The sequence below is a fragment of the Sinocyclocheilus anshuiensis genome, unplaced genomic scaffold (assembly GCF_001515605.1).
Source record: "Sinocyclocheilus anshuiensis isolate Anshui unplaced genomic scaffold, SAMN03320099.WGS_v1.1 scaffold332, whole genome shotgun sequence".
In the NCBI taxonomy this organism is placed as follows: Eukaryota; Metazoa; Chordata; class Actinopteri; order Cypriniformes; family Cyprinidae; genus Sinocyclocheilus; species Sinocyclocheilus anshuiensis.
In genome coordinates this window covers 216,094-227,660 of record NW_015554181.1, presented here as the reverse complement: position 1 = coordinate 227,660, position 11,567 = coordinate 216,094, and the positions used below count along the sequence as shown (strand labels likewise).

The window sequence follows — 11,567 nt, the reverse complement described above, 5'->3', positions numbered from 1 at the left end:
AATTAAATATAATAATATTAAAATTATAATATTATAAAATTATATTAGAAATTAATAATTTTTTAATTTGCGTATTGGCATAATTTACACCGTTAATCATCAGGTCAGGTCAAATTACTGTGGGCTAATAAGTACATTTTTGTGAATTCTGAAAGTTTTCTTCATGATATTTTACATGATTCATACATCTGTACTGTTTATTCCTTAAAATCCACTTCCAGTGTGTCTCTGGTGGTGGTTTAATGTAAAGCGTGTGTGTTTGTGCAGGCACTGCTCTCTAGCTGTGATAAACGCACTGGCTAATATCGCGGCTAACCTGCAGGGGGAGCAGCTGGTGGACGAGCTGCTGGTCAATCTGCTGGAGCTGTTCGTTCAGCTCGGCCTGGAGGGCAAGAGAGCCAGCGAACGCGCCAGTGATAAAGGACCGGCCCTCAAAGTCAGTCTGTGTTTGACCTGCGGTCTGGCTCTACACTTACAGTTATTAAAAGGAGGATTCTAGAATGTTTCAGTGTGTCTTGAATGTTGTTTTAATTTAGTTATTTTATTTTCTAGGCGTCCAGCAGTGCTGGTAATCTAGGCGTTCTCATCCCTGTAATCGCTGTGGTAAGACACACAGACAAACACACCATATTTAGACATCCGAGTCCCATTTCCTTCTTTTTATATGCCTTTTATTTAAGGGGAGGTGCTGCAAGCATAAGTTATGATTTCAATATTAAAATTGAATGATTTTGTATTAACAAAATATTTAATACACTTTATTTTATACCATTTAATAGAATAATATTACAATTATAATATTATAAGTAATAAAATTATATTTATTATAATATTCAAAGGTCATAAAATTCCTTAGAAAAAATTTAATATGAAAAATATTTAAATATTATAAATATGAAAAATAACTTTCATAGTTTTCTATTAAATTGTATAAATAAATATTTTGTTAAGTAACAAGTCACTGAGTTGTTGATTACATTGAAACACAAATAAAAAATATCAATATTTTCTTTTAGGCCTGTTTTACATCTGATATAATATGCAAATGTTAATGGAAAGGAAAAATGTTTTCCTGTTCACTCCCTTTAAATGAGTTCTCTCAGGGCTAACATGCTTTTGAAGATCAAAGAGTACATTTGGCAAAAGCATGAAAGTAGCTAATCAAAGATTTTGTGTACGTAAATTAGATAAATCTTGATCCTTTTTTGAAATCAGATACTGTTTTTTTTTACTCTTTCTGCTCTTGTTGGATGCTTCATTATTCATGTGTCTGTGCAGAAATTGTAATTAGATCTTGAGAGCCTGTGGTTAGACTTTAACTTCTCTGACAAATATTTACTTGTCTTGCAAAATGTTCTGCCATGTTGTGGGTGTACTCGAGCGTTGTTTTTATTCACCCTTTGAACAGATTAATTCAATAAACCAGTCCTCTGATTCATTTTATTTAACAACATGTTCTGCTTCAAAAATACACAGATACACAGTGTTTATCAATTTCACTAGCATTTCTTTACAAAACTTACGTCACTTGATAAAACAAAACAACCATCATTCTCATCCGCTTATTTGGCTAACACTTTAGTTTCATTGTTATACAGTGATGCATCGGCCATTGCACTGCTGCTATTGTGTATGTGTATCTGATTAACTCTGTGAAGGGTCTACCACACGTCCCATGAACACAACGCAGCCCGTGCGATGCTCGTAGATGAGGAAAAGGAAGGGGCGGTCCACGATGAAACGCGTCTGTGTTGATAAAGGCATGAATCCGATACTTGTCATTGCTGCGGCCTCCGTACCTTCTTCATTCACTGTAATGGTGCCCTGATGCTTAAACTGAGAGAGAAGAGGAGGAGGGTTACAGGAAAAGAAGGTTATGATGGTGCAATGAAAGGCTAAAGAGTATGTTTTGTAAGAGATTAGGCATAGGCGACCTAAATTGCTCTCAACACAGCAGTAAAAAGGCCTGTTGAACAAATTGAGTTAAATTGGTTTGGCACATATCAGTTGTTCTCTTACCCAGTTGATGATGACCTTCTCGGAAGTCATTGGGGAGAAGTCACCCTTTTCAGTGAATGGGTCCGTCAGCCCCATTTCCTTCAGGTGCTCAATTAAGTCGTAGTTCTGCTCTAGCTTAAACCGAGGGAAAACCACCTCACGAGTCCTAAAAGAGATAGATTTTAAGACCATGCAAAGCCGAAAAGACAAAGGAAGAATGATTTAGCCAAGTAGGATGCATTTCTGGATCACCCTAATTTAAACCATAGACTGAACTATATTCCAAAACATAACATGCCACTAAATGTGGAAATTCAGGGAAATGACAGCAGGGTTATAAGAATATTGGTTAACTCTAGAATCTGAGAGGTCCAAAACCAACAAGGATATTGATCCAGGAACTTGTCCAATCTGGGGAAATTATGTTAAGCACTTCAAGCCATTGGTCAGGACATTAAAGTACCTTGCTAACCTGTTTGCAACTTGGTCTCAAGCCTGCGGCTAGTGCTTTACCTGTTGGTCATGTTGTTAAGCCACTTGCTAATCAGGGTTGGGGAGATCTCTTGCTCCAGGGATCTCATTCCAGAGAGTTTCTGTGGAACAGCGATGATCATGCTTATGTTTCCGGCATAGGGCAGCTGCAGTATGTCGCAGTTGAGCTCGTGGTCAGCGGCCGCCAGGTAGCTTCCTTTGTTCTGCATCATGGGAACGCGCACCTGCTTTTTCTCATTGACACGGAATTGCCGGTAGTGTGTCAGTTCCTTTGGGAACTTCTGCTCCCACGTACCTGCATTTGTTGTGCCAGCGAAAACATTACATTGTGGTGTTATTTGTGAGCTGCATGCAATATTATTCCTTCTGACTTCTAATCAAAAGTTCTGAAGTAATCAGAAGATCTGCAGTAGGGGTAGGCAACCCTGCTCCTGGGGGGCTACAGTCCTGCACAGCTGAGCTAAGCAAACACACCAGCTTATCAATGTGTTCAGCAGTACTTGGAAAATTACAGCCCGGTGTTTTGGCAGCTTCAAATAAATTATCCGCCCGCCACCCACCCGCACCTATATTTTTTTCTGATTTAGATAACCGCACCCGATCGTCACATTACAATTCTTAGTTTTGCATGATGATATGATGAATGAATGGTTAATTTTTAACAGCCGATTCAGTGACGTTAGAGCTGATCTGCGCATCACTGCACACGGCTGTGGCACATTACGGTTCCACGGCCACCAGAGCTGATCGCGGCCGCTCTAGTCAGTGCTTGTTTACATCAGCCGCGCTGCTGCACGTTTCAGAAGCATCCCAGAAGCGACTCTCCGCGCTGTTTAGCTAATAGTCTTTTGTGAGTTGGCACCGCGTGGAGGACTGAACAAAATCTCGTCGGAGCCGTAAAGGGTAACTGTAACATTATACGCTGATCGTGGGCTGCTTTTAAATAAACATTTAGTCTATTTATAAAACAAAAGATCTTCTTTGGCCACATTAGCCTACTCAATGGCATTACTTCATTCAAACTTTATTTGGAATGTCACCGTTTCTGTCACTTAAACTTCCCGAACAGGCGAACACACACACACACACACAAATGAAATCGTCTGCCTTATGAAAAAAATGTATATAAAACATGTTCATATTTTAGAAAATGTAGTTAATATTTCCATCATTAATGATTTATCTCATCCACGTGCGAATAGCCACCCGCAAATAATCAGAATGCGTTTTTTTATTACCCGACCCACCCGATTTGCAGATTATCCGCAGTGGCTGTGGATATAACCGCCATCTGTGCATCACTAGTGCAAGTCTAGTGGGTGGACCAGCGTAGCTACGAGGTTTGCTAGCAGGACATTGGTCCTCCAGGAGTGGAAGTGGACTCCCCTGGTTGAGACAGAAGGTGCCTGAAGAGAACCTTCATGTGCCTGAAGGTTTTTGTTTTCCTAAAGACTTTAGGCTTGTTCGAGATGCATCAGTGCTGCGCAGATCGATCGGCATATGACATCAATGTACCTTGAGAGCAATTCAAAAGCATAAAGAGTTGTGTGCTCTCCAGTCGCTCTCGTGGTGCTTTGTGATACGCCGATCGGTCTGTGCAGTGCCGATGCCTCTCAAACAAGCCTAAAATCTTCAGGATAACAAAAATCTTCAGGCACATGTATTGGAGCTACACTCTAGAGGTTATTGGCCCTCCAGGAGCAGGGTTGAACACCCCTGGTTGAGACAGAAGTTCCTATTCACCAAAATCTACAGCAGTTAGTTCTCAGGGCAGGCAGTTAGGGCCATTATCCTCCAGAGTTTAGTTCTTGTACTCATTAAACAAACCTGAACCAGCTAATCAAGGTGTTCATGATTGCAAGAAACTTCCAGGCACATGTATTAGAGCTAAACTCTGCAGATAATGGACCCTTCAGGAGCAGGATTGGACACCCCTGGTTGAGACAGAAGTTCCTATTCACCAAATATCTACAGCTGGGGTAGACAGTCATGCTCCCGGAAGGCCTTCTTCCTGCAGAGTTTAGTTCTTGCCCTCATTAAACACACCTGAACTAGCTAATCAAGAGGTGTGTTCGACTTGAAGTGGCGCTGTGCAGACTGATCGGTGTATGACAAAGTACCGCAAAAGCAACTCGAAAGCATAAGGAGCCGTCTGCTCTCACGGTATTTGATGTCATACACCAATCTGTCTGTGCAGCGCCGCTTTACGTTGAACACACCTTAAGTCTTCAGGATCATAAAAACTTCCAGGCAGGTGTGCTAGTGGTAAAGTCTGCAGGAGTGGGAGTAGACCACCCTGGTTGCGACAGAAGATCTACAACTGGGGTAGCCATCCCTTCTCTTGGAGGGCCATCATCCAGCAGAGTTTGGCTCCAGTCCTAATTAAACACACCTAAACTAGCTAATAAAGGTCTTCGGGGTTGCAAAATCCTTCAGGCAAATGTGTTGAAGCTACACTCTTCAGGAAATTGACCCTTCAGAAACAGGATTGAACACCACTTGTTGACTCAGATGTTCCTATTTGCCAAATATATACAGTTGGGGGAAGCCAACCCTGCACCCGGAGGGTCATCTTCTAGCACAGTTTAGCTCCAGCCCTTATTAAACACACCTGAAACAGCTAATCAAGGTACTCAGGATCACTGGAAACTTCCAGGAAGGTGTGTTAGTGCTAAACTCTACAGGGCATTGGCCCTCCAGGAGTGGGATTGAACAACCCTGGTTAAGACAGAAGTTTCTGTTCACCAAATAGCAGGAATAGCCAAATCTGCTCCGGCAGGGCTACTGTAAGCAAAGACACCTGAACCAGCTAATCAAAGTGTTTAGGATTACTTGAACATTTCTGCCAGGTGTTTTGGACCAGGGCAGGGAAACGAAGTCTGAAATAAAATAGCGCCCCAGGAGCAGGGTTATTTACGCTGATCTACAGATTTCTTTGTTGAAAAAAACAGTACAATTCCAGCCTACGCTGGTCTATGTTAATTTGGTACAGGTCATGTTGGTGGACCAGCATAGCTACGAGTTTTGCCAGCAAAACCTGTTGTAACCATCGGGGCTGGGGAACCATGTTCACAAGAAATGATGCTCCATGATGCTTGTTTGACCAGCCTCAATGTGACAATGAAGTCTTGCTGGTTGACCTAGTCAAGATGCTGGTCTATTTAGTCAGGCCAGGGGTGTCCAATCCTGCTCCCGGAGGGCCACTGTCCTGTAGAGTTTAGCTCCAACCACAATTAAACACGCAATGAACCAGCTAATCAAGGTCATACTAGGCATACTAGAAACTTCCAAGCAGGTGTGTTGAGGCAAGTTGGAGCTAAACTCTGCAGGACAGAGGCCCTCCAGGACCGAGTTTGACAGCCCTGAGTCAGGCTTGCATCAAGCTAAATGTTCAACATTGAACTCAGTGGTAGTACACAAAACATTTCACATAGTACATGATTATTTGCTTTAGGATTAAGTACAGACTGTTCAAATGAAGGATTAAACCATTAGTCCTAAAGAGTTTCAGAATTTGAATGGGCTAGAATTGATTCACCTTTGAAGTAGAGATAGTTCAGGAGCATCACTGCCATGTTTGGGTCTACGCTCTTCAGCGGTTCCTTTATCAGACCTTTGGTGATCTTCTGAATGCGCTGGTTGGCCTTCACAAGGAAGGCCGGGTCGGCAAAGTCCACAGACTGCGGCTCTGCAAAGTAGTACGTCTTTGCATCACTGCGGAAAGCCTCCTGTATGCGTACATTACGTTTCACATACAGGTCATTAACGGAGCGTAAGTTGTAGCCGAAGTTCCGTCGGAAGAGCCTGTGCGTGAGTTTACGGAACAGCTTGTGCACGGTCGAGTTATCGTAATGAGTGCTGGCGTTGATGAATTCGCCAAATCCGAGAGTTTGGTAGAGTTGTTCCTGAGCGGTTGGGCCGACTCCCAGAGCCATCATGCCCATCGCAATGGAGATTCCGACAGGAGCGAGCAGAATGTTGTCCGTCTGGTTAAGTCGATTGCGCAGTTTCCGATAAAGCCGACACCCGAATCGGGCATTGACCACGTTGATGCGCTGTAGGCGAGTTCGCCCATGGAAAAGCCGCAACAGGCGTGCTCGCCGTATTTTGGGGTCACTGGGCTCCCCAAAGAGGTCCAGGTCAGGAGCAGGGGTGGAGATCTCGTCTATATGGTCACCTTCGCTGTAGTCATCCTCGCCCTCTGCCAAGATCTTATCAAAGTCGATGTAGTCTTCATCTTCTAGCCCCTCCAAAGGGAGGTCATTCGTGACTGTGTTCTCCCGATGGAAGTCCAGGGGAATGGACTCCATGTCTGTGTTCTCTCCATTTGGAGAAAGTCCACGGGCATCCACTGACTTTTCCTTCTCATTTCCGTCAAAGTGTGAACTGAGGTCTTTGACTCCAGCCAGAGCGGGGCTGCTCAGGAGAGAGGCTATTACTATAAATGTAACGAACCACATCCTATGGAAACAAGCACAATTGAGAATACTGAACGATTGACAAATTTGCTTATATAACATAGACATTTCTCTGAAATATAGCACGCAATGCTCATATGCCATGTGCACATTTACATTTATTAATTTATGGTTTTATGGTGCAATCACTTGTTAATGTCACGTGAAATATGTGAAACACATGTGAAACGTGGTTTTGTAACATTTTCATGGTGTAAATGTGTGAAACCCATGTGATCACATATGAACACATGAACATGGACACGTGTGGACAATAAGTGGTCACGTGGAAAAGTGACCACATGGGTTTCACACATTTACAACATGAAAATGTTACAAAACTACATGTTTCACACGTGTTCTATATGTGTTTCACATATTTCACATGTGATTTTAACATGTGATTGCACATGGTAAAGTTCATATGGTTTTTCTGTAAGGGAAAGTAGTGTTCATTTAATAATACCGCATTAATATGCTGTTATGGTATTTATTTATATTTTATTTTTTTATTATTTTAATATTGTTAGTATTCATTTTAATTTTAGTATTTTTTTTATAAATTGAAGTTTTTATTTTATTTTATAGTTTTTTTTAATTTTCTATTTAGTTTGTTTTTATTTCAGTTTTAGTACATTAGGTACTTTAACTACTAACTATTTTTAGTAAGCTGGCAAGGCAACCTTTTTGATATTCATTTCATTTGAGTTTTATTTTATTTTAGTTTTATTTATTTTTTTTTCAATATTACTAATACAACACTGATGCATAATGACTTACAAGTGAAGTAAATCCAAAGCTGTGACCACTACAGACAGTTATGAGGGCACCCAATATCCTGAATAGTGGTTGATCAATATATATTTTTTCAATGATGGTTAAAGTTTTGCTTTTGCTTACTTCCTTCGCTTGATCTCAGAAATATCACACCAGTGTCGACAGTCTTATGAAACCTTTTATGCTAGTTTGAGCTGCTTACCTGCTCTGTCCCTCTGGAATCTCTGTGTTTGTGTGTGTGTGGACGGTCCGTTTGTGGATTCGTTCTCCAGCTGGACTTTGAAGTGGCTCTTCACTGATCAAACAGCAGCGAGTTCAAACAGTGCTCACAGACCTTCATCTGACTCATTTAACCCTTGAAATGCACTCAATACCTTAATACTGGGTGCAAATTAATACAAATATACTGTAAATGCACTCTTAGGACTTATATTACCATAGTTAAACTGCATAGCTTTTATCCTAATATCCCTGACAACTGTATAAAATGTAATGAGGAAATTAGCATACCGTTTCACTGTATGCATGCAGAGAGTTGCAGTTGTTCTGGAGAAGGTTCTTAATGTGATTTGTGACATGACTGAAAAGAGTGTTTCCTTTGAGGCTAAATTGTTCTTATTGCATGTTTACCCTGCTAATTTTGTAAATGCAAGCTTATAGATTTTAGTTTTATCCTGGTTAAAAGTGCATGGAAAAGCAATCAATGGTTTGAAGAAATGTCATGTAATCTTGCTTTGGAAAACTTGACTGGTATATACATTCTTAGAGAAAAAAATTTATATGTATTTAATGATTTGGACTCCATTTAGACTTTTTTTGTGTAATGCAATGCAATGAATTGCAAGCAGATAATGTGTAATATTAATGTTGACTCTAAACAAATCCCTGATATGATAAGAAAATTGTTACAATGATCAATAGAGTAACCAATATTAAAGTTATACATTTATATTTTTATTTTAAATTTAATTATTTATTTTTAAATTATTATACATTTTTTATTATTTTATTTTTTATGTTTGGCTATAATAACAAATGTGTAATAAATGGAATTAAAAAAAAAATGAAATGCACAAACAGTGGCAGTTTTTTGGTGGCTATAATCCTTTGAAAGAACGGCCAACATTTTGATTGTTTCTATGTTTAAAGTTAAATTCATGTGTTTTGTGTTTGATTGTATGCAGTTGACCCGCCGATTGCCACCCATTAAAGAGGCCAAACCTCGCCTTCAGAAGCTGTTCAGAGATTTCTGCCTCTATTCTGTGGTCATGGGGTTTGCTGTGGAAGGTTCTGGTAAGAAATTAACATCGTTAGCATTTCAGCATGCATTCACCAAGTCTTGTGTGCTCTTGTGATCTCATAACCTGAAGAGTTCTTTCTGAGATTATCTCTACAGGATTGTGTCTGTGTGTGTTTTAGGTCTGTGGCCTGAGGAATGGTACGAGGGAGTGTGTGAAATCGCCACTAAATCTCCGCTGCTCACGTTCCCCAGTGGAGAACCACTGCGTTCAGAACTCCAGTACAACTCGGCTCTGAAAAACGACACGGTTACTCCGGTATCCCAACGATCTCTCACTGTCTCAGTGTTGATTTACAGCTGCCAGGTGTTAAAGGGACAGTTCACCCAAAAATGGCAGTTCTGTCATCATTTGCTCAACCTCAGTTTATTCCAAACCTGTATGAATTAGTTTCTTCTGCTGAACACAAAATAAGATATTTTGTAGAATGTTGGCAACCAAACAGTTGCTGGTGGTAGCCATTGACTTCCATAGTATTTTTGTTTTCCATACAATGTAAGTCAGTGGCTACCATCAACTGTTTGGTTACCAACATTCTTCAGAATATCATCTTATGTGCAGAAAAAAAGAAACTCAGAAACAACTTGAGATTGATTGAATGATGACAGAATTTTCATTTTTTTGGGTGAACTGTCTCTTTAAGTCAAAAATCTATAATACTGTTATCTCTAACACTAAGTGTTAAAGTTGCATGTGAAAGTGCAGTGTTTGTGCTCCTCAAATCAGATGTGCTGCTGTTTCTTTTGTTCCTCTTTTGTAAGTCACTTTGGAAAAATGCATAAATGTTAATGTACGTTAGTAGATGCATAATTTTCACTTGCTAGATGATAAAACACATGAAAAATGTCTTTTTATTTTTTTTTAGCTTATTGACTTATTTGATTTAACTCCCAACAGTTTTATAAGAAAAACTGATTAAAAAATGCAAAGCAACCAAATTTATTTCTTAGAAATTAACTGGATGACATTAACTGAACATGCAACGTGTTTCGATCATGTGACAACACTGTTGCAAACTACTTTATCCTTGCATACTGCATACTGTTTCACATGCAATTTTATAAAAATGACAAGCAGTATACAGTTTATACTAGCTTGCCATTCTGAACCCAGCCCTTGTTTTGTTTGTTAGAAATCTTCTGGTTACACTGTATTTCAATTGTCTACTTCAGACTAACTTTGCAAAAACATGTCAAATAACTCTTATTAGAGTATTAGTAGACTGTTAGGTAAGGGGTTAAGGTTACTAGAATAAGTTGACATGTACTTGCGAAGTTACTTATAGTTAGTAGAATAAGTGAGAGCCGATATTAAGCAGACTATTTGCTAATACTCTAATGACTGCTAGTAGACATGGAGTTACCGATAGTTAGTGGAATGTCAAATTAAACTGTTACCGATCTGGTTTTGAAGGCGGAGTTAAGTGAACTGCGCTGCACCATCATTAATTTGTTGGATCCGTCACCCGAAGCCGCCGCCCTCATCAATAAACTCGACTTCGCCATGTGCACTTACCTGCTGTCTGTGTACCGGCTGGAGTATATGAGGTTCGAGACCTCTCTTTCTGACTGTCCTCAGTACAGCTCCTCTCATTGTGGGGATATTATGTGATTTACCCATCTGTCTCTGTTTTATTCATTCTCTTCCACAGGATGCTGCACTCGAATGATGCCGACCGCTTCCAGGTGATGTTCAGATACTTTGAGGACAAGGCCATCCAGAAAGACAAATCAGGTCAGAAACTTTACAGAATTTAATGTTGTTAATTTAGTAGATTCAAAATGTTTGCAAGAAGCAAAAATCTAGTTGCAATTATACAAAGCATGTTTTTCACTAAATGTACATGAAGAATCGTATATAATAATTTATATGTTAACAATATGACAATAAACAGTGATATTTACCCACATTATTTTTTACTGCAATATTTTGATATGAGAATGCAATACGGAGAATCATATGAATATTTTTGAGGGATTGAGCGTACAAACTTAAATCCGAGTTTATTGAAATAGACTAGTTGAACTGAAGAAATGCAAACTCTAACACTGTTGAATCATCTGTCTTAACTCACTAATCTAACTAAACTAATCACAATATGACTTAAAAATTTATTTAGTTTTTGATCCAGTAAACTCAAAATATTTACTATAAGAAGTAAACTAAAATATTTTTGGCTCTTTGAGAAATTGCTTTTGTTCCACTTTTATAAGTCACTTTGCATGAATGCATAAATGTTAATGTAAGTTATTAGATGCATATTTTCAACTGCTGGATGATAAAACAAATGAAAAAAAATATATAGTGCTGTCAAACGATTAATCGCATCCAAAATAAAAGTTTTTGTGTACATATGTATGTGTGCACTGTGTATATTTATTATGTATATATAAATACACACTATAAACGCAACACTTTTGTTTTTGCCCCCATTTTTCATAAGCTGAACTCAAAGATCTAAGACTTTTTCTATGTACACAAAAGGCCTATTTCTCTCAAATATTGTTCACAAATCTGTCTAAATCTGTGTTAGTGAGCACTTCTC

The 11,567-nt window shown here is 39.3% G+C and overlaps 2 protein-coding genes across 2 annotated transcripts in view; one reads left to right on the top strand and one right to left on the bottom strand.

Moving 5' to 3' along the window:
• The window catches only part of LOC107671001 (phosphatidylinositol 4-kinase alpha-like), a 58,346-nt gene that overhangs the window by 24,809 nt on the left and 21,970 nt on the right, over window positions 1–11,567 (top strand). The window contains exons 18-23 of the mRNA XM_016463817.1: window positions 268–436; window positions 553–603; window positions 8,909–9,017; window positions 9,144–9,280; window positions 10,436–10,569; window positions 10,674–10,756. Of these exons, the coding sequence (XP_016319303.1) occupies window positions 268–436; window positions 553–603; window positions 8,909–9,017; window positions 9,144–9,280; window positions 10,436–10,569; window positions 10,674–10,756 (683 nt within the window). The remainder of the gene's footprint in view (window positions 1–267; window positions 437–552; window positions 604–8,908; window positions 9,018–9,143; window positions 9,281–10,435; window positions 10,570–10,673; window positions 10,757–11,567) is intronic.
• Window positions 1,427–8,007, bottom strand: LOC107671000 (heparin cofactor 2-like). Its single transcript, XM_016463816.1, has 5 exons — window positions 7,927–8,007; window positions 6,029–6,951; window positions 2,512–2,785; window positions 2,020–2,164; window positions 1,427–1,836 (listed from the first exon to the last, which is right to left on the bottom strand). Exons 2-5 carry the CDS (start codon window positions 6,948–6,950, stop codon window positions 1,645–1,647), a joined length of 1,533 nt encoding a protein of 510 aa, XP_016319302.1. The 5' UTR covers window position 6,951; window positions 7,927–8,007; the 3' UTR covers window positions 1,427–1,644.